Source organism: Chelonoidis abingdonii, chromosome 3 (genome assembly GCF_003597395.2).
Source record: "Chelonoidis abingdonii isolate Lonesome George chromosome 3, CheloAbing_2.0, whole genome shotgun sequence".
NCBI classification, from domain to species: Eukaryota; Metazoa; Chordata; order Testudines; family Testudinidae; genus Chelonoidis; species Chelonoidis abingdonii.
The window spans coordinates 193637794-193665119 of NC_133771.1; the positions used below are offsets into that span (position 1 = coordinate 193637794).

At 43.2% G+C, this 27326-nt stretch overlaps 1 protein-coding gene across 3 annotated transcripts in view; it reads right to left on the bottom strand.

Moving 5' to 3' along the window:
- Positions 1 to 4666: 4666 nt before the first annotated feature.
- EFEMP1 (EGF containing fibulin extracellular matrix protein 1) overlaps positions 4667 to 27326 on the bottom strand; it is an 85491-nt gene continuing 62831 nt past the window's right edge. For all 3 annotated transcript variants that reach the window (XM_032780565.2, XM_032780564.2, XM_032780567.2), the window contains exons 6-11: positions 22442 to 22561; positions 17977 to 18096; positions 10811 to 10930; positions 7188 to 7311; positions 6867 to 7062; positions 4667 to 4938 (exon numbers count right to left, since the gene is read on the bottom strand). In XM_032780565.2, coding sequence (XP_032636456.1) covers positions 4780 to 4938; positions 6867 to 7062; positions 7188 to 7311; positions 10811 to 10930; positions 17977 to 18096; positions 22442 to 22561 — 839 coding nt within the window. In that variant the 3' untranslated portion in view covers positions 4667 to 4779. The remainder of the gene's footprint in view (positions 4939 to 6866; positions 7063 to 7187; positions 7312 to 10810; positions 10931 to 17976; positions 18097 to 22441; positions 22562 to 27326) is intronic.

The window sequence follows — 27326 nt, forward strand, 5'->3', positions numbered from 1 at the left end:
AGGGTTACAAGCAGGCAGACATTATATAAACCAGTTGTCAGAGGGTGTTTTCCAAAATGCTACTCTGTATAAACTCTGAATGATAAAAATAAAGCTAAGAATATGTACTCTCCACTTCTCTTATAACCTTTGCCCAGTGATCTGAGAGCCTCACAGTACTAATTAAACAGGTTTTAATTATTGCTCTTATTAATAGATATGAATCATAACAGAAATATACTACACCAGTGGTAACCACCTTTGTACTAGCAAAACTGTATCCAGGATGGGAGGTGGTACCCCTTTATGTCAGGTTCTTAGTTAAAGCAGTGTAAACGCTATGTATAGAGGAGCCCTAAATTTCTAACCTATTTATTATTGAAAGTATGTAGTAATAATCAGTTTATAAATATTCATCTTTAGTGAAACATTCTAGAGCAGGCTTAAGATTAGGGTCTAGGGCTTTTGCCTTCAATCAGTAGCCAGACAACTTCATGGAGAACATTGTACTCTCCTGGTCTTGAACCCAGAGGTTAAACAATGAAAAATGATATGCTACAGTAACACTTCCATGAACTGAATCTACTATCAAAAGGCTTGATTCTGGAAGCAATGAGAGGTGCTGAGCACTGAACATAGTGAGAATTATGGATACTTACAGCAATTAAGTGCAGGCTCAGAATGTTAGGTTACCCCAATGGCTTAGTAAAAGGATGTGAAGAGGAAGCAATTGACACAAGATAAACCAAACTGGAAGTCTAAGTCCAATATTTTGGTCTACAGAGCTCACCATCCTGCAGATACCTACAGGAGAGTCACCTCACCTACAGCATCTAGACAGGGGGTAAATTAAAGTAAGATTTTTACATTTTTGGACTTACTGATATGAGCCAGAGTAAGCCTATTGCTTGATTTGCAGAGATAATTATATGTTTAAAATCATAGGGAAAAGGCTCTTTTTGCCAAACAGAGGTGCATTTTCAGATAATTAATACGAAGTTTTAAGGAAAGGAGCACTTTTGTGACTGCTAATTTGCTTTAAAAAGTTATTTGTTACATATACATGTCCAGTATTAAATAGGTTCTCATCTTTGTCCCATGCAAAAATGAAAACAACTGAATGGTTGTATTCTGCTCTTAAATTTCCTTTTGCAACTATATGCCAACTCCATTTTATTAAATAGGTCTGTCTTTTCCTAACATATACAGAAATGCATGAAGTGTAAAAAGCTTATCTAGACATCTATCTTTACCTATATATAAAAGGCAGTTAACTTTTTGCCCTGTTTCTGTTCACCAGTACTGATAACTTATTCTGCTAGCCAGATGAAATAAAATTGATTTAAATATCAGATGTAGCACAGTTGAAGTTTGTATTATGCAGGTGTTCCCCCAGCTGGAAAGTATGGACACTTGCCACTTTGCTGAGATGAGGATTTGTGTTAGAAATGTGAGGGTGTTAAAAATAATTCTACTTGTTAACAGTGGGCTTTGTCCCTGGTGGGCTCCATGTGCCTAGCATATGACCAGGGCAGCAGCTGCTCTATATTTTAATAGGAGAATTATAAAGTTAGTAACATGTATAGCCATTCAAAACATAAGCAACTGCTTGCAGTCATGGAAACAGGATTCAACAATAAACTCTTATTTGTGAGTCTTCCAAACAAAATAATCCCATTGCATTACATTCAGGTGGTCTAGGATAAGTGAATGAACTTGGTTTCTATTTCCTTATGTCTTGTTTACTTAAAGTTGACAGAAAAGATCAGTATTTCTGAGAAGACAGGAAGCATTTTAGCACTGTGCTCATGAAGGCAAACAGAAATTTGCATTGGATTTTTCATTAAAGTGCATTTTAGGTATTACTATAGCTTTGTAAGAGATAACATAGACGAGAGAATTGCTTGGACATATCTGATTACTCAAGCCATACAGGTACGCTGCAAGCAGCCTACCCTGCACTAGTGAGCTGTATTTTAGCCTCAGTAAAATTCTTATCTGGTTTTACGTACCAAAAGGCCAACCACATGGAGGATTCGTATAATAAATGTGTATCACAGTCAGCATGTATGATGGCTAGGAGTATGCTTTGTGCCAAAAAGTTGATCCATCTTGCCTTGCAGTGTATTAAGCCAAATATATGAGTATGCTCAGACTTGGAGATCTAGCAAGTACAGTATGGTAGGTAAGTATGGTAAGTAGGGTATGGTTAGGTCAAAAGTAGGAGGTTATAGTCTTCTGCACCATTTATTTTCATGTTTATTTGTGAAAATAGCATGTGAATATGAGTGCAGTATATTTCATTCAGTAACATCAATAAACACGAACCTTATTAGATCCACAATCATTAGGGATCTATCTACCTACATGGACTTTTGCCTCTTTCAGTTAATCCAGAGATGCAACTGCAAAATCCATCATGCGGACAACAAGTGTATTGGTGACATCCACAAGGGATTCTGGATCCATATGTTAATAAGCAGACTATACACATCTTTGTGGAATTTACATGAGCTAGATATAATGGTCTCAATCCTAGGGTCCAGTGTGGCTTGTTGGCTCTGTGCTTACCTGTGTATTAGAGTACTCCGTCAGCCTAGGGGACTGTCTGGTGTAATGTTGCCATAATGAGCCTATGCTTTCTGACACTGAGTGTCAGTGAGGAAACAGGTGAATTGGCAACGTGTATGTACTAGCAGTCTCTGGCTGCCAGAATAGCCCATTGGAACTTTGGGCAGGTGTGCATCAATTGGAGCAACCTTGAGATTGTTTAATTTATGATGGTGAACAGACTTGCTCTCTGTCAGGCCTAGGATTGGTGGAGTGTAAAGGTGGCTGGAGCCACCTTAATCTGTGGTCTTGCACCAAATGCAGCTCTGCTGGATGGGAGAATCTAACTCAGTACGTATAATAATCTTCATTTTAACCTTAGTAAAAACAATGTCATTTCCAAGAGGATAATCTCTGGAAACATGGTTTAAGCAGCTAGAACCAAACTCTTGGGTGTTGTGGTGATGGGGGTAAGTGGGTGTGTTTTGGAACTGGCTGGGGGCAACTGTGTTCATTTGTGGAGGTAGAATATAAGTAGGGCAAACATGACAGCTTGGCAACTGAGATGGTGTGAAATGGAATGTGTGCCATTTGCTGGAGGTGGAGAAACTGTGGAAAGATCCGAAGCAATGGATGCTTGTCTGGGGTAGTGAGATTTATCGGTGGATTAATTTTTTGGTACGTGAGATATTATCAGGTGCTAGGCTATTGGCAGGGAGAACGAGAGGTGGGGATGTCTTCCTGGGGGCGAGGAAAGAGGCTGTGTCTGAGGTTAGAGCAAGGGCTGGGACTGGGAGGGGTGGGCAGTGGAAGAAGCAGGGACAAGATGTTTGGAATGTCTGTGGTTAACTAGTGGATTTAATAGCTGGGAAAGATCCAAAGTGCTTCAATGTACAGGTCTGACTGGGAACAGAACAGTTAATGGAAGAGTGCTGTAAGGGTTAATAAGCAATCCAAAGGTAAGTCAGTAAATTACTAATGAATTAATGGAAAACTGACCCTAATATGCTCAGCCCACCTGTATAAAAATTCAGATTAAGAAAGCAAACAAGAAGGAACAGTGAAATGTTATTTTTAAAAGACTTTGTTTGTAATTACCATATAAAACTTTAACAGACGTGCCTGTGAGAAGTGCTGGATTTAGGAATACCACTATGGAAGTCAATGGATCTATGCTGATTTATGCCAGCTGAGGATTTGGCCAATTTACAGTTATTCAATATAAAATATCTTAAAAGACTAAATAACTCACTATGGGAGAGAGATTTATTTATTAAAAAACTTTGTACACCAAAGTATAAACTATTATATTTTAAACAAGAAATAAGAGAAGGTCTTACATATTACAAGGAAGATGTATTAATTCTCGAATTACTATGAACACTGTACAAGAGAAACAAAAATCCAAGTTACAGAAAACAGGAATAGGACCAATTGCTTGAAAATATGGCATAAAACGTAATAATCAAGCAAATGTTCTGAAGTCTAAGTATACAATTTTGTATTTCTGAAAGAGTAGTATTTAAATTCTGTCCAGAAATGCAGTATCCCTCTACACAAAAACTAGTAGTACCATTCTCATAAACAAGCAGTCATACACATACAGAAATATTTCTTGGTTGATGATTTTCCTTTGAGAGTTTCAGATCCTTAAGAAACATGTAATGCTAAATATTTTTTGCAATGTTCATTTACGCCACATCAGATTAAAAAACCAACTTGATAGGACATAAGTGTCTAAAAAATAAATTTTTATTGACCTTTATCCTTTCTTACAAGGCAATTAAAAAGGAGAAATAGATTGTAACCTATTAGAAAGCTTTTATTTTGTATTTCATTAATGCTATATTATCCTTTTTGAGATTCAATGTAACTGTGCTAGAACTTAAAATCTATTATAAACAACACAGGAGATCACCTTTTAATTGTATGACTACTTGGCTAGGAAAAATGAAGTTTTAAAAAATAGTGTAAGCATATATTTCTTGTACAAAAGTCTAATATGTAGATGTCTAATCCAAGTACAGTAATTAAGGCAAGACTTTAGTCTTTATACAGCAAGTGACAACACCCACATTATAATATGGAACACACGTATTAATTTTGAATAACAGGTATAATGTGTTGATTATAGATATTGATTTACTAAATAAATCTTAAAAAAAAAGCAAAATCTATAAATAAAATAGTAAGTGCTTTCTTTAAGATAATATTCTTTGGCTGCTTTAGGTGCCTGTGAAGGGTAAATAACTAAAATGAGTAAGATCCCACTATTATTGTTAATCTTAGCACTGAACTTGTACGATAGTTCAAACTGTTGACCGTCAGCATCTCCAGATCTACAATATGTTCTCTTGGTCCCGATAGTGATTTCACCAGTACGAGCATTGCACTTATTGCACTTGTTTGCTGAAAAAAAAAATATAGCAAAGATAAAACTGTTTCATTCAGGCAAATCTGAAATCATTCTTTAGTTATGTCCAGATGCTGCCTATATACATTGCTTCCCTGTAAGATAATTAATCTCAGACATCATCAAAATGCATAACACAAGCATTATTTTAACTTTTTAAAATAACTATAACAATATTAAACCTAGTTTTGATGATTATAGATAGCACATGTAAGGTAGTATGTGAGACAAAAATTGGATCTCAGGAGCTTACAAATAATTTTCCAAAAGGGACCAGAGAAAGGTGAGACCTCTTTCAAACATTTTAAAAAGTAGTTGTTTCTGACATCTTATTACTCCATTTGCATCAGCCCAGTCTACAGAGACCCATCACAAAACGGTCAAATAACATGTGAATTCTAATGTCTGTGTTTTGTTTCCTGAAACTTTTATAACACTTCTGAAAAATAAAGATCTTCAAACCCTGTCAAAATGAAACCTTTGCTGCAGCCTTAACTGCGGTGTTGCTACCACTCCATCATAATATGTTATGTATATTTTAATGAAAGCTGAGATTCTCAGTGCAGCATGAGTGAAGAAGTTGGGGGCCATAGGTATGGATTTATAGCACTTACACCCATGGGGACGGATAGCTCAGTGGTTTGAGCATTGGCCTCCTAAACCCAGGATTATGAGTTCAATCCTTGCAGGAGCCATTTAGGGATCATGGGTGGGGGAAGACCTGTTAAGGACAATACTTAGTTCTCCTAACAAAAGTAGGAGGTTGGACTCAATGACCTTCCAAGGTCCCATCTAGTTCTATGGGATAGGCATAGCTCCATATATTATTAATCCAGCTCTGGTCTGAGGTCAGAGCATTAGATCCCAGACTATGGCAGTTTTTACTTTTTACAGCAGAGAAAAGAAATGTCATGCAAATAAAATATATTAAAAGCTAAGAGCCAACGGTGACCACTATAGTACAGATACACTGGGAAACAGAGTGAGGCATAAGAAATCCTTTCATAACTCTCCCCGTCAAATGCAGGACAGTCATAATCTGGGTGCTGACCTTGGGAATGCAAGATGTAGAGAGGTGCCATCTGGACCCCTGGCAGGGATAGCAACCCCTCAAGGGGCATGTCCCTGCCCTCTCTGCATGCTACGATATCTATTGTGGGTATATTTAAGCAGCTGAAGTAGAGAGGTGAAGCCCTTCCCTCATTCCCCCTTTCAGGGACTTAATGCCTACAGACACCATGTTGTGCACAGAGCAGCACATCCTCCTCCCCAGTCGCAGCATGGCTTTGCCTTATAAGAGTCATAATTGAACATCAGCTTTGACCTGTTACACTGAGGGCTTCTTTTAGTCCCAAGGACAGACAGTCACTAAATCACATCTCAGTTTCCCCAAACCAGCAGTCTAGTAGTTCATTTTCCAGTACCAAAGAATTCTTCGCCTAGCCGTTTGGTTGCCATATCGTCATTTGGGCATCTATAGCTCTGAGGACCACAGCAGTCTTTATAGTTCTCCTTTTTTCTTCAAGGACTTGCATTTGTATTTATTTTCCAGATGATTATAGTGAATACTTATGAAATCCTCTTATGAAAGGGAACATAATTTGAAGACAATGGGTTCACATGGGTCTTAATTTGTATTGCTGAACCTTATTATCAGTGATGATGCACTGAATGAAAAGAACCTCAGAGATTGAGTTTGCAGGGCTAATAGAAGAGAACATCTTTTTACTTGTAAACTTAGCACATTTGATAGGGAAATTATAGAGAGACAATAAATATAGGATGTCAAAATACCATTTTTTACAGGGCAGAATTGTTTTTATGGCTATGAAAAACAGCCAAAGCACTGTAGCACTGGCTTTACCAACATGTCTCCCAATTCTCTTTGCATGCTTGCACTGGTCTGGCCCACTACAATACTTACTCGCAGATAGAATTCTCCATTTTCGTTTCCAGACTTAATCCGGAAAGTGTTTATAGTATTGGGGTAAATAGTTGTTGCCTGAATTTGGAAGATATCAGAGGGCACAGTTCTGTCTGACCGGATGCTCATGTATTTGTACACAATAGAGTATGGCAGCTCTCGACAAATGGCATTGGAAACTGGGCAAACACAGCGACTGAAAAACAAACAAAAATGGATCAAACTTGGTTCATGTGTAAACTAGCATGAGTCTCTTTCAGTTGTAATTAGTAATGCTGCCTATTAAGGATAATCCTACAAACTATGTGTGGTTTTTCTTACTTCTCAGATGTCAGGACATAAGGTTCTTGACAAGGATTTCTTGGGTAACAACGAAATCCACCATGATAATTCCAGCACATTTCATCCTCTCTGCATTCATTAGTAGTCTCACATTCATTTATATCTAGATAGGAAGGAAGGAACCACATCAATTCCCAATCTAAGTAAATGTAGATGGAATGCAAAGTTGGTATGAAAAAACCTATAAGGGAGTGTTTTAGTTTAAAAACAAACAAAATGCCTCCTGCTTCTGCACTGAGGAAACCCAACACCCCCTGCTCCCCACCTCTCTTCGAAGGCCTTCTGGAGTAGGATTTTTCTATGCTGAAACCGAATGTATTTATCAAGTTGACTCTTGGTTTAAATTGACTGAACACATCCAATAGACCAGAGGTTTTCAAACTGTGGTCCATGGACCACCAGTGGTCCGTGAGCTCCATTCAGGTGGTCCCTGGGTAGTTCCCTCTAAGGTGTGCAGCTGGGCAGCTGCACATGAGAGAATGAAGGGCCACCCACCTAATTAGTGGAGCCGCGCAGGTGTGGCTCCACTAATTAGGTGCCTGGACCCTGGAGAAGACGCACTTGTAAGGTGAGGTGGTGGTTTTGGAGGAATAAGAGGTAGGTGTGAGCAGGCAGTGGGGTGAGAAGAGAGGGTGGGGATAATTTGGGATGTGCAGGGCTGTGGCGGCCAGAGAAAGTGATGACTTTCCCCATCTCCAGGACTGAGGCTGCCAGGGAGAGACGGCCCTCCTTCCCAGCCCCAGCTCGGAGGCTGCTGCGGCGGGGGAGAGAGGGCACATCCATTGCATTAGAAAGGTAATACTACTGATATTAAAATATGAGTTGTGTGTTTTTATCTGTAGAACAAAAAAGTTTATTATTATTCAGGGTTTTTTTATATAGCACTTTTATCTAAAGCGCTTTACAACAGTTAGCTAATGGTATAAACAACATTTGGAAAGATCATTAAGTGGTCAACCAAGACCCTCAGCAATTTTCAAGTGGTCTGCAGAAAATTTGTTTTGAGAACCAATGCAATAGACTAAAAAAATATATTAAATTATACTATATAGTACAAATGTTCCAATGTATTAAGAGTCTTAGTTCATAACAACACAGCTTGGTGAGATATTTGTTGTTAGAAGGAAGATTTCTGGTGGACAGGTAAAGGGTGGGCATCAATAGAGGAAGAGGATCAGGCTTGGTTTGTGGGGCCTCATTTATGAGTTGCCTGGTTTTCAAAGGCTTATTTTATTTTTTATATATATAGAACATCCTAACTGCCAATGAGGCTTTATTTAACTGATATATTTTTCATCTTTAACTTTCAATTTTTGTTTAATCTGAGAATACCCTGGGTTTTATAGAAAGTGTTTAAAACACAGATACGTGCAAATTTCACCCAGGGTTTCCCCCCAACCACCTTTCTTTCATAGGTTTCTTGAACCTGAAGCTGGTAGAACACTTAAACTCTGTATGGGTGGCAGTAAGGAAGGTAGTAGATTGATTCTGGGGAAGAGGCAGTTCCTGTGCTCCAGCACTGACAGGTCACTTGGGTGAATTGGGGTTTTGACATTCCCTGTACCCATCCAGGGCCACAATTGGCTCAGTGAGCCTCACCGACCTTCGTTACTTTACAGTCTCCTGCCTCTATCCATATGCCTTCTAGTGGTTCTGCCAGTTTGCTGTGCCTGCTGTTTCTTCTCTCCCAGCCTTTGTGCCCCACTGTACCTATACCTACAATGCCCAGAACTTATTCTCTAAATGACGTTGGAGCCCAGCTGCCCTGTGCTGGGCTCCTGTGATGTGTTGCATTCAGTGTATGTCATGCCAACCCCATTGATCTGTACACTGTGGCTTGTTCTAAACATCAAGTCATCTTTGTCTTGCATGACTGGTAGGGAAGTAAATATGCCACAAGGCTTCAAATCATCAGAGACAGGAATGGAGATTCTGCTTTTCTGATGGGATTGGGTGTGTTTGAGAAAATCTTCCCTCACCTGCCTCTTATACTTTCACTTCTTGCACAAGGTGAAGACCCTGTTCCAGAAAGCAAAGCACAGCAGTATCTGCTCTATCTCACCAGAGAGGAGTTTGGAGAATCAGGGAGAATCTTCTAAGAGTGGTGCTGGAAAAGCTGCTATATCAAAGAGCAAGGGTTTAAGGGCAATGAGTGGGTTTGTGAAGATTCACCATTCTCTGACCTTCCTGATGGGAGCTATGAGTTAGGAGAGAGTAGCTGTAGGTGGAGCTGAGAGTGTCTGGAGCAGAAAAAGTGCAGGAAAGGGGAACGCTGGGTTATGGAGAGGTGTGGATGTTAAGGAAATAATGACTAGTGCACTTTCTGCTCATGTAGTCAGTATTAATGTTCACCACTTTTTTTTTTAAAAAAGTTGCACAAATGAGATCACACAAGTCTGAAGGGTTAGCTGAATCCACAATTTCTCCCAAAACATACCAAAGGTTTCAAAACACCAAATAATAGTAACAAATAACCCTCTAAAATTAATCACCTATCCATCCTTAAAATACTCGAAAGTACTCATTATCCTTGAGAAGAACTGAATGAAATAAGTTTAAAGTTTCTAGACCAAATCTCTTAAAGGAGATGTTTCTAAAAAAAATTACTCTTTCAAAACCAAAATAAAAAATTCTACAAAATATTTTATCAAATTAAGCTCTAATTAACAACAAACAAACAAACAAAACCAATCTAGTCTAAGAAGACAGTATGCATCAGAAATTTCTGGTGGAGGGACAGATAAGAACTGTCATATTCAGATTTAAAACAGAAGCTTAGTTACAACTTCAGTTATGGAGATACTGCGGAGCCTCCAAAATAGTGACAGAGAATCCATTTGTGTTATTTCCTTGTTCTTTATTGAGAATAAGTTGCAAAATTATTAAATTCTAAAAATCAAGATTGCTTCAACAATTTTCTGGCTTATGTAGCATACAGCTCTTATAATTAGTATACTGTGCTGTTTGCTTGATTTCACAATACAGAGTACTTGCCCAGGAGAGAGAGATCACTTCATGTATTTAACATAAGCCCCCTCGGGCCTGTAGCAGCAGAAGGGAAAGAAAAATGATTTGAATGTTGATATATGTACATTTGTTTTGTTTTATAAATATACTATACATTCAATATGCTTTTGAAAAATTCTCGCACCTTTTTTCTGTTACTGAAAAGAACAGTTGTCTTTCACTTATGGTGTGATGTGACTCAGGAGTCTGTGTAAAATGGAACAGCTGATGTAAATCCATATTTAGATACCTGAACAACTGGCTTGATTTTCAGAGGTACTCATCTCTCTGTGTATCAGGCTGCTTGTTTAAGTGTCTAACTATGGAAGTAGGGATCTAAATTTACTACACACCCAAGTTTGAAAATTGTGTTCTGAAATCATAAAAATCCCAAGAGAGAGACCAGAATTTTTAATAAAATGTAACTCATGTAAGTTATGTGGCAATTGTCAAGCAATGTTGTACTCTCTCTTACTCTAGTGTATGGGTAATGCTGTTACAACAGATACACACACACACACAAAACTTGCAGTCATAGTCTTGTTTTAAATGTTAATATTGCAGTAGTTTAAAATGTTAAAGATCAGTACACTTACCTTGACATGTTCTAGCTCCTACCACCTGGTATCCCTCAGGGCAGATGCATGAAAATTTCCCTGGTTCATTGACACACTGATACTGGCATATGTAACTTGAAGTTCTGCATTCATCAATATCTGCAGAACAGAAAAATAGTTTGAACTTATTGTCTTAAAAACCTATCTTCTCACAGAAAAAAATGGTTACTCACCATTGTAACCGTTGTTCTTCGAGATGTGTTGCTCATGTCCATTCCAATTAGGTATGCATGCACCACATGCATGGCTGTCTGAAAGTTTTTCCCCTAGCAGCATCTGTTGGATCGGCTGTGGAGCCCCAAGAGTGGTGCCTGCATGGTGCTCAATATGTGACCCTGACAACTCGGCACCCCCTCAGTTCCTTCTTGCCAGCTACTCCAACAGCGGGGAAGAGGGGTGGGTTTGGAATGGATATGAGCAACACAGCGTGAAGAACAACAGTTACAAAGGTGAGTAACCATTTTTTCTTCTTCGAGTGCTTGCTCATATCAATTCCAATTAGGTGACTCCCAAGCCTTATCTAGGGCGTGGGGTTGGAGTGAAGGAATGTTGACTGTATCACTGCTCTACCAAAAGCTGCATCGTCTCTGGTGTGCCGAACGATGGCGTAATGTGAGGCGAAGGTATGCACCAAAAACCAAATTGCTGCCCTGCAGATTTCTTAGATCGGTACCTGGGCCAGGAATGCCGCTGATGAGGCCTGGGCCCTAGTCGACTGTGCGGTGAAAGCTGGGGTCAGCACACTCAAGGTAGAAAGCTAGGGCCCTGTGGACATCGAGAGAATGCAGCCACTGTTGCCGGGGACCAGTATGAGGTTTCGGGTAAAAAATGGGCAAGAAACAATCCTGGTTTGTGCGAAAGGCCGACATCACCTTGGGAGAAAGACTAGGTGTAGTCTGAGTTGTACCTTATCCTTGTGGAAGACCGTGTAAGGCGGTTCTGAGGTGAGGGCCTTCAACTTGGAGACACGTCTTGCTGACATAATGGCAACCAGCAAAGCTGTCTTCCAGGAAAGATACAGGAGGGAGCAGGTGCCCAGTGGTTCAAATGGGGGCCCCATGAGTCGTGAAAGGACCAGGTTAAGGTCCTATGCAGGGATAGGCTGCTGGATCTGAGGACTGAGATGGTCCAAGCCTTTGAGAAAGCGACCAACTAGTGGGTTGGCGAAGACAGAATGGCCAGACACGCCTTGGTGAAAAGCTGAGATGGCAGCGAGGTGAACCTGCATGGAGGATGCCATCAGGCCTTGCTGTTTCAGGTGCAAGAGGTACTCCAAAATGAGGAGCACCGGCACTTGGAGGTTGTGTGTGCAGAGCTAGTCACACCAACATGAAAACCGTTTCTAAATTGCCAGATATGTGGCTTGAGTAGAGAGCTTCCTGCTGCCAGCCTTACGGGGTCTGAACATAGAAGCTCCATGGGGTTCAGCCATGCAATTTCCAAGCCGTGAGGTGGAGGGACCGCAGGTCGGGATGACAGAGGTGACCGTGGTCCTGAGTGAGCAGGTAGGGAAGGACTCTGAAGCTACAGAATCACCCTCACCCCATCCCTGCGGATCTTGAGCAGGACCTTGTGCACCAGGGGGAATGGAGGGAAGGTGTAGAGCAGGCAACCTGTCCAGGGAAGGAGAAATGCGACTGTGAGGGAGCCCAGGCTGCGACCTTGGATAGAGCAGAATGCTGGGCACTTTCCGTTGCTGCAAGCGGTAAACAGGTCGACCTGGGGAAACCCTCACCCTTGGAAGATGAGGTGGATGACATCCTGTCAGAGAGACCACTCGTGAGAGTGGAAGGTCCTGCTGAGACGGTCTGCAAGCATGTTCTGGATGCCAGGAAGAAAGGACACAAAACCCCTTGCCTCTTAGTACTCATGGAACCTCCTCTATCGCCTCCATGGTGAGGAGTGTCTGAGCCTCCTGAATAAGGACTGCTTGTGAGAGAGGACCCTGAAGAGGGATAGGGAAGGGGGGTGGGAGGGAGGGGAGGAGCTTAACTGGAGAGAATATCCCACTTCTACCATGGGAAGAACCCAGCAGTTCGATGTTATATGGGACAATGCACGGTAGAAGTGGGATGGACAGTTCAAAAAATGGGGGGAAGGATCAGCAGTCGTGGCTGGTACGCAATCCTCAGGCGTCCCTTCAAAAGCCTTGTTTGGGTTCCGATGATGGCTTGGTTGGGACCTGCCCCTGGCCTGAGAGAGGGTTAGAAGGACTATGCCTGGAATTCATGTCTCTCCCGTGGTTAGTATCCTGCCTAGGGTGGGGTTGGTATTGCCTCTGCTGTAGCACCAGCTGAGGCTTGAAGGGTTTTCTCTGGTGTAGGAATTACCCCAGGCCCACAGGCCTGGGTGCCCCTTTAATTGGGGCATTTTGTTCTTGCTTGCAAGCTGGGCACACCCGCTTGCTTATCACAGGAACTTGGCTTTCCTCCATCCTCCCCCCTTGCTTTCACACAGGCGGCCTCGTCTGCACCTGGCAGTGTTTTGTAGCTTCCCTCTTCTGCAGTTTNGGGTGGGTGGAAATAGGATAAACTATTAAAAAAAGGTGAGGAAGGATCCGAGGGTAAGTCTGGTATGCCGTCACTGGGCGTCCCTTCAAAAGGCCTGCTAGGAACCTGATGATGGGGGGTTGGAGGACTTCCTCCTGCCATTCTGCCCCAATCACCTGTAAAAGTCCTGCCTTGGACAAGGAGGGTAGGAGTGCTGCTGCGGCTGTTGGGGCTTGAAATGCTTCTGCTGGGTTGCTGGGGTGTGCATACCCAGAGACTTCAGGGTCGCTTGAGCCTAGAGTTAGTCTGCTCCATGAACAGGGCCTCCCCATCAAAGGCTAGGTCCTGCAGTGTCTGCTGAACCTCAGGTAGCAGGCCAGAGGCTTGTAGCCAGGAAGTGCGCCTCATGGCAATCCCCGAGGACAAGGTATGCGTGGCCAAGTCTACAGTGTCCAATGAGGCCTGTAAAGAGGTCCATGCCACCATCTTGCCCTCATCAACAAGGGCCCCAGTCCCTGGACTCAGGAGGCATAAGCTCCTTGAACTTCAGCATGGAGTTCCAGGAGTTCAAGTTGTAGCAGCTCAGGAGTGTTTACTGATTGGCAATTCAGAGCTGGAGCCCACCCGTGGAGTACACCTTGTGGCCAAACATGTCCAGCTGCTTGGCGTCCTTCAACTTGGGCACTGAGCCTCTCTTTCTCATTCATGGCCACAACTACCAGTGAGCAGGGCTGTGGGTGCTTGAACAAATAGTCATACCCCTTCAAGGGGACAAAGTATTTACATTTGACTCCCTTGGCTGAGGGGGAATAGAGGCCAGATGGTTTTGGCATTGGTCTGGAAGGTCTTGATGAGGGGCAGGGCCACCCTTGACAGATCTTCTTGGGCCAAAATGTCCACCACTGGGTCCTCCAATTCCACCACCTCCTCTGCCTGCAGGTTCATGTTGCGTGCCACCCTGAGCAGGAGGTTCTGATAAGCACGGATATCTATGGGGGGTGGCCCCAGAGATAGAAGTGCCCACCACAGCCGCATCAGGAAGGAGGATGAAGAGGCCACAGGGGGAGAGAGTCATCCTGACTCCCCCGTGCCATGGGGGCCCGATGCCCTGCGTCGCTGACCGAAGGCCCAAGGGAACTGGAGTCAGAGGGGATCTCAAGGTGGGAGGGGTCATGACATCTCCACACTCCCAGGAGTGGGCTGACCGTGGGAGGTACTTATGGTTCAGAAGTGGCCAACCAGGAAGCATCACACTGTGCACCCTGGGCCTGGTGGTATGCCCATGGGGTCCAGAACAGCCACAGGGTGGGCCCCTGCCTGTGCGCTGCCATGGTCCTGCCCTCACTTCAGGGCAGCCACAGTCCAACTGGCAGCAGTCCTGGTCTGAAAACTGCAATCCCACCTCCAAGGAAGGAGAACCGGACCATGAGGGCCAGGGCAGTGCTGAGCAAATCTGCGCTGGTGAGCGATGTCAAGGAGAAAGAGAGTGGTGCCGAGACAGTGGGGACCGGTGTCAGGGCATGCAGCGGTACCGGGATCTGGAGAGGTACTGTGGCTGGAGCTGCATCAAGATGATGAACGGCACTGGAATTTGTGCTGGTTCTGGGACCTGCTCTGTGACCGGCGGGTGGAGCGGCACCGTGATTGGGAGCATTGACAGGAACCAGAGCGATGCCGCGAGTCCGACCAGTGTCATGATGGAGAGAGGTGCTGGGACTCCAAGAGGTGCTGGGAACAGGAGTGGTGCCGGGAGTGGGAGTGGTGCTGAGGCTCGACCAATGGAGCTGATGGTGCCGAAGGTCAGAACAATGCTGGCTTGCCTTGAGACGATGCCATCCACTATGGCACCGAAGACTTAGCAGGGAGCAGAGGGGACCTTGATGGCATCATGGCGATGAGGTCCCTTGCAGCCACAAAGGTGTGAGGGGTGGAAAGCAGCTGGACTTCCACAATGCTGCGGGCTGGGGAGTCCAATGGCACCAGATTCAACGGTTCCCTCCTTGGGGCTGAAGTTGATGGTGCCATTTCCACAACCTTCGCTGCTGAGCTCTCCCCTCGGGGATATGTCACAGTGGCTGGCTCCAGGGAAGTGGGTCTCTGTGAAGGAGAGCCACCCTTCTCTAGCTTTCAGTGCCGCTTCGGTACTGGGGAGTGGGAACGGTGATGCGTCGATGTTGCTGGCTTCAGTGCCGGGGAGCAGCAGCGCCACAGGTCTCAGCCAGGGTCCAACCATGGTGCTGCCTCCACTACTGCTACTGGGGTGCTGCACACCGAAGAACTCGGTGCTGGGTCCTGCCACGCCGAAGGAGGCTGGGGACTAAGTGCCACCTCCATAAGGAGCTGCTTCAGGTGAAAGTCCCACTCCTTTTTAGTCCGAGGATGAAATCCCTTGCAGATCCTGCACTTCTTAGCTTGGTGAGCCCCCCCTGGATACTTAGGCAAGAGTCATAGGGGTCGCCTGTTGGCATAGGCTTGGAGCAGGACTCACAAGGCTTGAATCCCGGGGACTTGGGCATGAAGCCCCGAAGAAAAATAGTCGGGGTAGAGGGTAACTCCCCAACCTGACTGCCACTAACTAAAACAAAAACAAAGAACTACCAACAAAAAACAAACAACAACTATCTACCAAAGCTAGGGAAACGTGGAGAACTTGCAGAACAAGATGCCACAGTTCCAACATCATCAATGGGTGGTAAGAAGGAACTGTGGGGGTGCTAGGTTGGCAAGGGTATATATTGAGCGCCATGCAGGCACCGCTCCATGGGACTCCACAGCTGGCCCGACGGATGTTGCTAGGGGAGAAACTTTCCAACAGCTGTGCATGGCGTGCGCGCACACCTAATTGGAATCGATATGAGCAAGTAGTTGAAGTATTAATATATTAATTTACAATTACTACACATTAAGCTTTAAAAGAAGTAAAATATATCCAGTCTGAAAGAAGGAAGTTCTCCATAATCTGAAATGAATGCTATGCTTAAGCAACTTAAAGTTGTCACCAAAAAGCTAATTCTACTGGTATATTTAACTATCTCTAAAGATCAGATTTTTAAGAAATATACTCTAGGAAACTGAGATTAAATGAAAAGCCTTCAGAACAAGTTTGGGAAAATAATTTTAGAAAGTCATTTTTTAGTGTTCCAAAATGTGATTTTTTCCCCCTTGATCAAAGCATTGACCACTTTAGATATTTAGTTGAGGGGAAATGTTTTGCCCTCACATATGTATGGAACTCCCACTGTAATCAATGTGAATGCTCTTGGGAAGAGGATAAGGACCATTTTCTCCCTTCAAATAGTATTGGCTGCATGCCATTCTCTTTTGGCTTTTGTAGCTTTGCCTAATTGATTAGTTGTCAGCAAAAGCAATTTAGGATGGAATTTAATTTTATTTAACAACTTATGTGATATTTCTGAAAAAATAGATGAATTAATAGAATTAGGGAGTGTCTTGACATTACCATAATGTGTCTTATCATATTGGAGACCTGAGCTCAGTCCTTTACTCTTGGGCTGCGAGCTCTTTGGAGACATCATGTTGAAGGCTTGCTCCTGCTCCCTATGATCACCATGTCTCCAAAGTTGCCTAGAGGACACCAGTGGGGTTCGGGCAGAGAAAATTAAGTGCTAATTGTTTAATTATCAGGAGATGTATGCTGTTTGGATATCCACTTGCATAAAAGCAACTCAAAGGCACAACTGTTTCTTCTTTAGAATGACAAGTTTAAGAGGATTTGTTTAGAGCAATTTTACACTACACAGAGTTATCCTTGTTTAGGTTTGCCTTCATTTCTAGTTTGTCGTGATCTTCTGTATTAGATCAAATACCGTTCAAGTTAGTTTCAGGAGTAAGTTTTCAGAAGTGTGTGCCCCGACCCAGGTGTTCCCTGAAAAATGTGTACATGCAATTTTGTGCTTGCAACTGAATTGTGAGTGCACATCTGACAACAAAAATGATTAGGGGGCTGGAGCACATGACATGAGGAGAGGCTGAGGGAACTGGGATTGTTTAGTCTGCAGAAGAGAAGAATGAGGAGGGATTTGACAGCTGCTCTCAATTACCTGAAAGGGGGTTCCAGAGAGGATGGATCTAGACTGTTCTCAGTGGTAGCAGTTGACAGAACAAGGAGTAATGGTCTCAAGTTGCAGTGGGGCAGGTTTAGGTTGGATATTACGAAAAACTTTTTTACTAGGAGGGTGGTGAAGCACTGGAATGGGTTACCTAGGGAGGTGGTGGACTCTCCTTCCTTAGAGGTTTTTAAGGTCAGGCTTGACAAAGCCCTGGCTGGGATAATTTAGTTGGGAATTGATCCTGCTTTGAGCTGTGGGTTGGACTAGATGACCTCCTGAGGTCCCTTCCAACCCTGATATTCTATGATTCTATGGTCTGAGTAGCAGTATCTCTACCTACCTGAATATAGGTACAACTACTCACACGTGTCTGCAATTCATTCTGGCAGGTGCAAAAATATGATATCAAATTTTATAGCTGCAAACTGTACCCACTAATGGGGATGTCAGACCTCAGTCTGACTAGAACCACGCATACCATTTAATTCACAGAATAACTTCTCAGAAAAATTGCAGAATCAGAAAATGGCACTTATCATGTATCAATATCTTTCTATTATGACATTGTGTATAAAGCGTAGTTTACCTTCACAGTTGATTCTGTCACTGCTTAACTCAAATCCTGGATTACACTGGCAGATAAAAGAACCAAGTATATTGTAGCATTGTTGTGCGCATGGGTTGTTGGCATCACATTCATTTATGTCTGAAAAGAAAGGTTACATATCTTCATGCACATCTTGTTCTTTGTATCTGATAATTAAGCTGATCAAATTGATTGGGTCCACCATTTTGCAAAAGTTAGTAGATTGTATCAATAAAGATTTTGCAGTTGTTGGAACAGTGTCGGATCTATGCTCTTCATTCCTTGTAGAAAAATTGGAATATTTTTCCAGGAATGAGAGTTATTCTAACATGTAATGAACTCTTCCAAAAATGTTTAGTACAGCTATTAAACTCCACATTCCAGCATCTTTTTTTTCCAGGTATGAAATGCCAAGTCTATAAATAATTGATATAAGGAACACATACTGATAAGACTTCTCAGCATGCAGTGATTTTATCTGAGCTATTTATTACTCTTAAAATCTGTTCTTTTAAATTCCATTACAATTATAACATATGCCATTGAGACCAGTAGAGAGTTTTGCAAAGCTCTAAGACATAGAACATATTGGGGGAAGGCATTTTTTGATACTAGATTATTTCTATGATGTTCCTATCTTAAGAACATCTGTGAGGATACTGCAATCTGAAAAAGGAGGCATTTTTAATGGAAAGTTATGTACAGGAACCTGCAATACACCCCTGTGGAGTCTTTAACACTTATTTTCCATACACCGTTGACTACTTTATTTATGTGTATCATCTTGTATGTAGATTTTCAGTGTACACAGAGGAGGAATACAAGAGAAAATACTCTTCATCCACATCCTAATGTGTTTTATCAGATGCAACCATTATTGAACTTTTACAGTTTTAATATATTTTTTATTCATGGGCATTTAAAATGCATATAAACAATGTCAGAAATATTCAGGTGCAGATACAACTAATACAACTGACAAAATTCACTTCTCTACAATCAAAATGTCTATTAAAATCAACCATTCACAAAAAATTCAACTAGGGAGTAAAACATTTAGCCCATATATGTTTAAGATGTGGATGGGGAGGAATGACTATGAAGCATTTTTTCTGTTAAATACTTTTTGATAAAAGTGCAATGAAATTTGTGAGAACAATGTTATCAGAAACACTAAACAAAATGACAGAAAAAACAAATTTATCTATTGTATATGCTTCTCTAAAGTTTAACCATTCTCAAGAGAAACAAAAGTTTGAAAACTCGGCGATCAGCGGAGGTCCGGGATAACTGGAAAAAGGCTAATGTAGTGCCCATCTTTAAAAAAAGGAAAGAAGGAGGATCCGGGGACGTACAGACCAGTCAGCCTCACCTCAATCCCTGGAAAAAACATGGAGCAGGTCCTCAAGGAATCAATTCTGAAGAACTTAGAGGGGAGGAAAGTGATCAGGAACAGTCAGCATGGATTCACCAAGGGCAAATCATGCCTGAATAACCTAGTTGACTTCTATGAGGAGATAACTGGCTCTGTGAATGAGGGGAAAGCAGTGCATGCGTTATTCCTTGACTTTAGCAAAGCTTTGGATATGGTCTACAGTATTCTTGCCAGAAAGTTAAAGAAGTACGGGCTGGATGAATGGACTATAAGGCGGATAGAAAGCTGGCTAGATCATCAGGCTCAACGGGTAGTGATCAATGGCTCCATGTCTAGTTGGCAGCCAGTATCAAGTGGAGTATGCCCCAAGGGTCAGTCCTGGGGCCGGTTTTGTTCAATATCTTTATTAATGATCTGGAGGACGGCATGGACTCCACTCTCAGCAAGTTTGCAGATGACACTAAACTGGGAGGAGTGGTAGATACGCTGGAGGGTAGGGATAGGATACAGAGGGACCTAGACAAATTAGAGGAATGGGCCCAAGACACCTGATGAGGTTCAACAAGGACAGTGCTTTGGGGATTTCGGTGTATTTGATTGTGTGTAGGGGGGAGGCTGGGGGGGGTTAGGGTTTTACTATTTGACATTGGTGAGGCGCATCATTTTGGATAAAAACTATGTCCAAGTTTTTGGGCCCACACTTACAGAAAGCGCTGTGGAAAAATGCGGAAAAGTCCAGCGCGAGAGGTAACCAGAAAAATTGATAGGGGTGCTGGAGCTACATGACTTCTGAGGAGAGTCCTGAGGGAACTGGTGATTGTTTAGTCTGCAGAAGAGAGAAGTACAGGGAGGATTTGATAGCTGCTCTCAATCTACCTGAAGAAGGATTCAGAAGTAGGATGGATTAGACTGTTCCAGTGGTGAGCAGACTGACAGAACAAGGAATAATGGTCTCAAGTTGACACTGGGGACAGTGTTTAGGTTGGATATTAGGAAAAACCTTTTTCAACATAGGAGGGGTGGTGAAGCACTGGAATGGGTTACCTAGGGAGGTGGTAGAATCTCCTTCCTTAGAGGTTTTTAAGGTCAGGCTTGACAAAGCCCTGGCTGGGATGATTTAGTTTGGAATGGGTCCTGCTTTGAGCAGGGGGTTGGACTAGATGACCTCCTGAGGTCCCTTCCAACCCTGATATTTTATGATTCTACACGAATGTATCCACTGTGGATTTCTGAGCTGTCATAGGAATATAACAGTTAACAGATACACCCATCACAAACAACAGTTCACCACATTATATAGCAAAAATGGCAATCAGCCACTTGTAAAATTTCCTTTTGAGATGAGACAGGTTGTGCTTTGAGGTTGGTAACGGGAGAAGGATGTGCTGTAAAGGACCTTTCACATTTCTTGGTGCTATAGTAATACAAATATCTGAAGAAATATTTCTTGTAAGCTATGGGCTCCCCTCTGCTCACACAACCTGGAGGAGAATGGGAAAGTGTGTGGAGGGTGGCTTCCTTTTCACAACCACCCCAGGAAGCTGCCTCTCCCCTGTTGCAGACACTGTAGATGTGTTCTACTCAGCGATGGTGGTGTGGAGCGAGGGGATAGTAAGCAGCCAGGGGGAATAGCAGCTGTGTGTGATGTATACCACCTCAAGACAATCTGGAATAATAACTAAACCATTGTAAAAGTAGCAATAACTTACTTTCTGTGGCATTTCAACACCATGGAGAAGGCCTATGTATATAAATGGCATATCACATGGCAATGCTTTGGAGCAATGGTGGCAGCTGTGAAACCCCTGGAGAAGCCCAGTGATTGGTGGGCTTCTTCCCTGCCAGTCACAGCATCCATAGATTTCAATGGTCAATTCCCTTCCCAAATCCACCATACCCTGGGTAAAATCTCAGCTCCACTCATGGCAATGGCAAAAACTCAATTGATTTCAGTGGGGCCAGGACTTCTGCAGTATCCTCTCTTGGGGGCTGAAGATCTGTTTTCCCGTTATTGTCATTTCAAGCTCAAAGTGGGGGATGATTTAGTCTTATGTATCATATAACCATTTAGCTTAGTCATATTCAGTGAAAACAGATTCCCTTCCCCACCTCACTTCTTAATTCAAACCCACACAATAGCAGTAGATGAAATGGAAACTTTAGTTCCCTTCTTCATAAATTAATTCAAGGATTGCATGTATCTTCACTGGTGCGACTGAGTAGTTTTTGCCACATATGGAAATAAATCTATTCTTGGCCCCTGGAAAATCAACTTTCTTATCTGCTTCACTTTAGAAATAACATCCCTCTACCAAAAAGTTACTAAAAGAAATAGTCATGTTGAATGTATCTTGCACCTCATTAGGCAAATCTGCTTGCAGCCCAATGTCCTCCTTTCTTCTTATTAACTCTAGATCTTCCAATAAAAAGTCTTGTAGATTCCATCAAAGTCAGTAACGGTCTTATGGCTCAGTTACTAGGATTTCTTTAGCATTTTATTTACAATGGCACTAGTCCTCAGCATGCCCCAAATCACTCATTTTAATTTTTAATACTATTTCCTAAGGATTTACATTTGAAATGCCGAGACGTTTTCTTTCATCAATATATTTATCACGTGCTTCTGTGAATTAACTTTAGCTGTAAGAACTTGGCATTGCTTTCTCCAGTTTCCAGTTCTCGGGCCTGATTCTGATCTCATTTAAGCTGCTGTAGATCAGAAGTAACACCACTAAAATCAATAGAGCACTAGTGTAAAACCAGCATAACTGAGAGGAGAGTCAGGCCCAAGATTTAATAATGAGTTCAGTGCCCTAATGACCAGATTGCCAAATTCATGGCCCACAGAAACCAGTCTGCCAACAAAATAATCCATTTTCAAAGCGAGTCTCCATTTTTGTGTCCAAGGATTCTGTGTTGCTCAAGATAATTACTTTGATCAGTTCCAAGAGTCTGTAAGCCTAGGAAAGCATGACATACTTTAAAATATTCTGCCTGGTGACTTGAGCTGATGAAAGCTAGCAATGGGTCAGTAGTTGTCTTTTGTAACCACATAGGCTGGTTCACATGGATATACAGAGAAGTGCTTACCTACACAAGTGTGGTTGTTGGCTGCTAACTGGAACCCAGAGTTGCACTGGCAGTAATAGGAACCTGGAGTGTTCACACATCTATGGTGGCAGTATGGAGGGAGATTGCATTCATCTATGTCTGTTACCATAACAAGAGCAAAACAGTAAAAATGTTAGCTCAAATGTAATAACAAAAGTTCACTGTTGCTATCTTGTGCCCAAATAAACAGTGTAAAGTGAGCTGGCTCTGATTAAATGAAAAGAGAGAAGCTAATTTGCAGCTCGATTCTGCTCTTACTTAAGTTCCCTCCTTGACTTCAATGGGAGCAGCATTGTGCTCTTTTTCTTGTCTTCATGTCTTAAGTTTTGTTAAAATCAGCTTTACACTGAGTATGTTTGCTCAGCCAATGATCACTACACATAAACATTATCCTTTATTTGGTGTTTAAATCACACCCATATTATAGTACTGATCTCTATATTTGTTATGTAACTTGCAACATGCTTCCTGACTACGTCTTGACCAGACATAAAGCAGACCAGCAGAGTGGCTCTTATGCTTATTTTCTGTACAAAAGTACACATAGCAACAGCTTAATGCTAAACCTCTGTAGTTCCATTAGCAATTCAGAATTCAAGCACTCTCTCTGTCCTGAGTCCATGGGAGTGACAGGGGTGTCAAGTGAGCAGGGATCAGGCCTGGAAAAAAAGCAGAGAGCTGGGATTTCAGGGGAATGTGGGCTCCATCCCCCCACAGGACTTGGCCAGCTACTCAAAGGACTCCCCACACCCCTCTCCATCCCTTCCTAGGCAAGACAGCACAGCAGTTCCCTATAGCCACTGGCTGCCAGCCCTTGGCTGCACTCTCTGAGTCAGTGGAGGAAATAAGATTGCATGACTGAAGCCAATGCTATCTCAGGCAGTATTAACTTTCCCTGCCGACTGGCCATAATTCTGGGGTGGAGCATGCTGCCTTTCCCAGTTTCAGCATTCCTAAAGTGCAGCAGAGCGGGCATTCCACCTACAAACTGTATAAAGTGTTCAACAGCCCTACCTTGACCTCTTGGCACATTGCAAGCTATGCATGGGTCAAGCCACAGGCCTCTGCCTCAGCTCATGTGCATCTGCAGAACAGTTTCTACTACATAGCTAAGTTGGCCATGCATGCATGGGAGAATCTTCTTTAGCTATGACCTTTACAAGCTTAACAAAAGAAATCCATGCAAAGTCCTATGCGTGTAGAGAACATGATCTCTAAAAGGCTCAGCACTCGGTCAACTAAATCCCATTTTCACTGGAACACAGTGAAAGGCACTTCTCATTTTCATGCCAAATTTAGAATTTCCTGCCCCCAGCTGTTTCTGTTGTAGATATGTTTTTAAAGATGTATTTTTTTACAATGGGGGAAAGAGTTCATTTTTTCACTTTAATATTAAAAAATGACTTAACCCCTTTTTTTGGAAATGTACTGGTCTCATGCCCAAAAGCTGAGAATTTTAGACAGTTATGAGTGATGGAAAACAGGGCTTTGACTGGACGGAGTTTGGCAATCTTACTAGGGGGGTGGGGGAAGTGGAGGAGGCTCACTACAGCTCTTTTATTTCAGAGAAACAGTAGTGCCATTGAATCTTTTCAGTTCCATAAGACTACTCTTGTGCTTAAAGTTACTCCTGTGTGTACATATTTGCAAGCTCAGACCCTAAGTCAGTGTGAGTTTAGTGTGAAGGACTAGGCTATACCATTTATATGCATGATTCTATGAAAGACTATGGGAAACCTTAGCTAGGCAAGATTTGATCATAGAACCAAATCATCTGTTTGAAAGAATGTTGCCAGGAAAAGGTTTCCTTGTATCTGAAGTCTCCATGTTTCAGAAAATAACATCTTTGTGACTTCTGAACAAACTGTTTTTAAAAAACAAACCCTTTAATCAAATAATAAAAAAACCCAACCAGACATGTTTTTAGAGTAAATTAAAAATAAAATAAAGTTAGAAAAGGGTCTTTTTCTGTCTTCAAGCCAGAAGAAGTCTGGAACAATTTTTTTCAAACTTTGAAGGATCATTTCCTCCCAGGATAAGAGACTTTATCAAGGTTTTTCTGGCTCACTTATTTTAAAGTCTCAAAAGAGTGGTTTTATTATGAAGTGCTGACAGTACTTAACTGAAGCATTGTGTTTGTGCTGTTTTATACTCTGACCTAAGTCACATAGGAGGAAGTAGGAGAACGGAAACTTTTCCTTCTAGAGAGCGTATGTATGTTTAAATTAAAATATACATACAAAACTTTGACTTTTAGTAATTTATCATGATGGTTCTTTACTTTCAATGTTACATTAGACCTTTAGGTACAAGCTGAACCCTAATTCTGTTGAAATGAAAAGGAGTTACTGCACAAAGGGAATATACCTTCTAGTGAAAGCATAACTATTTTTATAAGAATCAACAACTTGTCATAATGATTCCCCTACCTATATGCCAAACTATCCATCCTAGTCCTGCACAGAAAACTGGCAAATATTGGAAGGAGTTATATATACAGAAGTCTGTTGGCCTGCTCTAAAGCCTACTTAAGTCATTGAGAATCTTTCCATTGACTTCCATTGGCTTTGCATCAGGCCCCTAAAGAGAAGAGGTATATCTTTCTTATCAAATAAAAGAAATTAGCAATCCATCTAAATGGCCGCTGATACTGCCTCTGCTTCCCTCCCAATGTTCTCTTTTGAGAGGAACTGACTCTCATCACAGTGAGCCTTCTAGTCACATATTAGGGATCTTGCAATTTGTGACAACTCCTTCAATTTTGGTTTTGTCTCTATTTTGAGGATGTGAAAAGGCCTTTCTCTCACCGGGGGTGCTGGAACAACCTGTATAGTGGGGCTGCTCAGAGCCATTGAACCAAACTGTAAATCATATATATAATGGTACCACTTCAAGCCAGGTGGTATGGCAGCATCCCCAGCACCTATGCCCTCACCTTGCCTGATCCAGTGTATATTACAGAGGTACTATTAGACATCAGCTAACGGTATGCCTTTTATTCTACTATTTCACACTTGTTTTCCTACATGTGACAAATGTATGGCCCAATCTTGTGGCCCTTATGAAGGCAAAACTTCCAGTGAAGTCAAGGTTTGAATCCTATTCCTTCATGAATTAGGGTTTATTATTATGCTAGTAATTTAGAGTTTACAGCCCCTGCTCTTGGCTCTCAGGAATTCAGAACTGTGGCTGATATGTCACAAAGATCAGACATCTGGACCCAACATTTCCAATGAGTATAAGCTCTTCAAGGCAGGGACTGTGTTGTCTTGTGTGTCTGCACAGTGCCTAGGCCTGTATCGTTGGATCTAACTCTTACTAAAGTCAATGGAAAGACTCTCATTGTTTTTAATGGGACTTGCACTGGGCTCACAATTGTGCCAAGGGCCACCGGGCACTACTCCCATACAAGTAATAAATATAGTAACAGCTAAATTCAATTAAAAGTATTGAATATGCTTAAAATAGTTTGCAGCTCCATCTTTTTGGAGACTATTTACTTTTCATCCATCATCTTTCTAAAGAGACCCTCCGACAGCAATTCTGGATCCCAGGGCAGAACAGTCAATGGGCTCCCAGCCCGTGCAGATGTGGTCCACCTGACATTTAGGTGGTGCTGCCACCTATGCTGGCTGGTGCCCAACAAGCACTGCTGGTGCCAAGCGAGCTGCTGGCTGTGCTGCTGGGCATGCCCTTCCAACACAGCCATGGCTTCCCTGTGCCTACCTGGCTGTCTTCACCAACGCCAGTACAATCGGCGCATGCTTAGGAGACCTGCCAGAGGCAACTAGTGGGAGGGACTCAAAGAGGAGCACCAGCTAAGAGGGGGGACATGTGACACCCCAACATGACCCCTCCCACAGGACTCCTCCCTGCCCTGCCCCCAGCCCGGGCCCTCCGTGCTCTCCCCGTCCCCTCCTCCTCATCCCACATTACCTGAGCAGGGGGTTCTGTCCTCCTGCCAGGGCCGGCTCCAGGCACCAGCTTAGCAAGCAGGTGCTTGGGGCGGCCACTCTGGAGCGGGGCGGCACGGTCAGGTATTCGGCGGCAATTCAGCAGAGGGTCCCTCACTCCCGCTAGGAGCAAAGGACCTCCCACTGAATTGCCGCAGATTGCAATCGCGTCTTCTTCTTCTTTTTTTTTTTTTGGCTGCTTGGGGCGGCAAAACCCCTGGAGCTGGCCCTGCCTCCTGCTGTGCCAGTCCAGTTCCCACTGCTGTTCAGCTGCTCTTCTGGCCATCAGGCTCCGGAACCACACCCGGATGCTGCACGGTGCAGCACAGCAGCTACTTGGGAGAGTACCTGGCTGCAGCAGCAGACGTTGCTTCTGGTGATAGTTGCCGAGTGAGCCGGAGTCCTCCCACCCTCCCTGGCATACTCGGAGTTGGCTCCTGTCCCCAGAAGCTGAGCCTGGGCAGGGAGAGGGCTGCCACTGTTGCTGCTCCCTCCCTTGCCCAGGCTCAGCTTCTGGGGACAGTAGCCGACTCTGAGCATGCCAGGGAGGGTTCTGTCTCACTCGGCCACTGTCACTAGAGAAGCTGAGCCCCAGGGCAGCTGCTGCACTGCACTGGGCTGCGTGGCTGAAAAAGGAGAGACTCTGGCCCCGCCTCTTCCCTTCCGGCTCTGGCCCCGCCCCTTCCTCTCCCAAACCAAGGCTGACTGCTGGGTTAAGTGCCCTGAGCAGGCGTCCAGGGAAGGCGGGTGGGCGACGCTTCCCACCCCCAGCCCCCGGAGTTGCCTCTGAGCCCTGATCTACAGTATTGGCGACCGGGGGCCTCCGGCCCCTTTAAGTTGTCCTGGCCCCTGGGAAATTGCCCCCTTTCTCTCTCCCTGCTCTCGGCAGGCCTGTTTCTAAATTATATGGA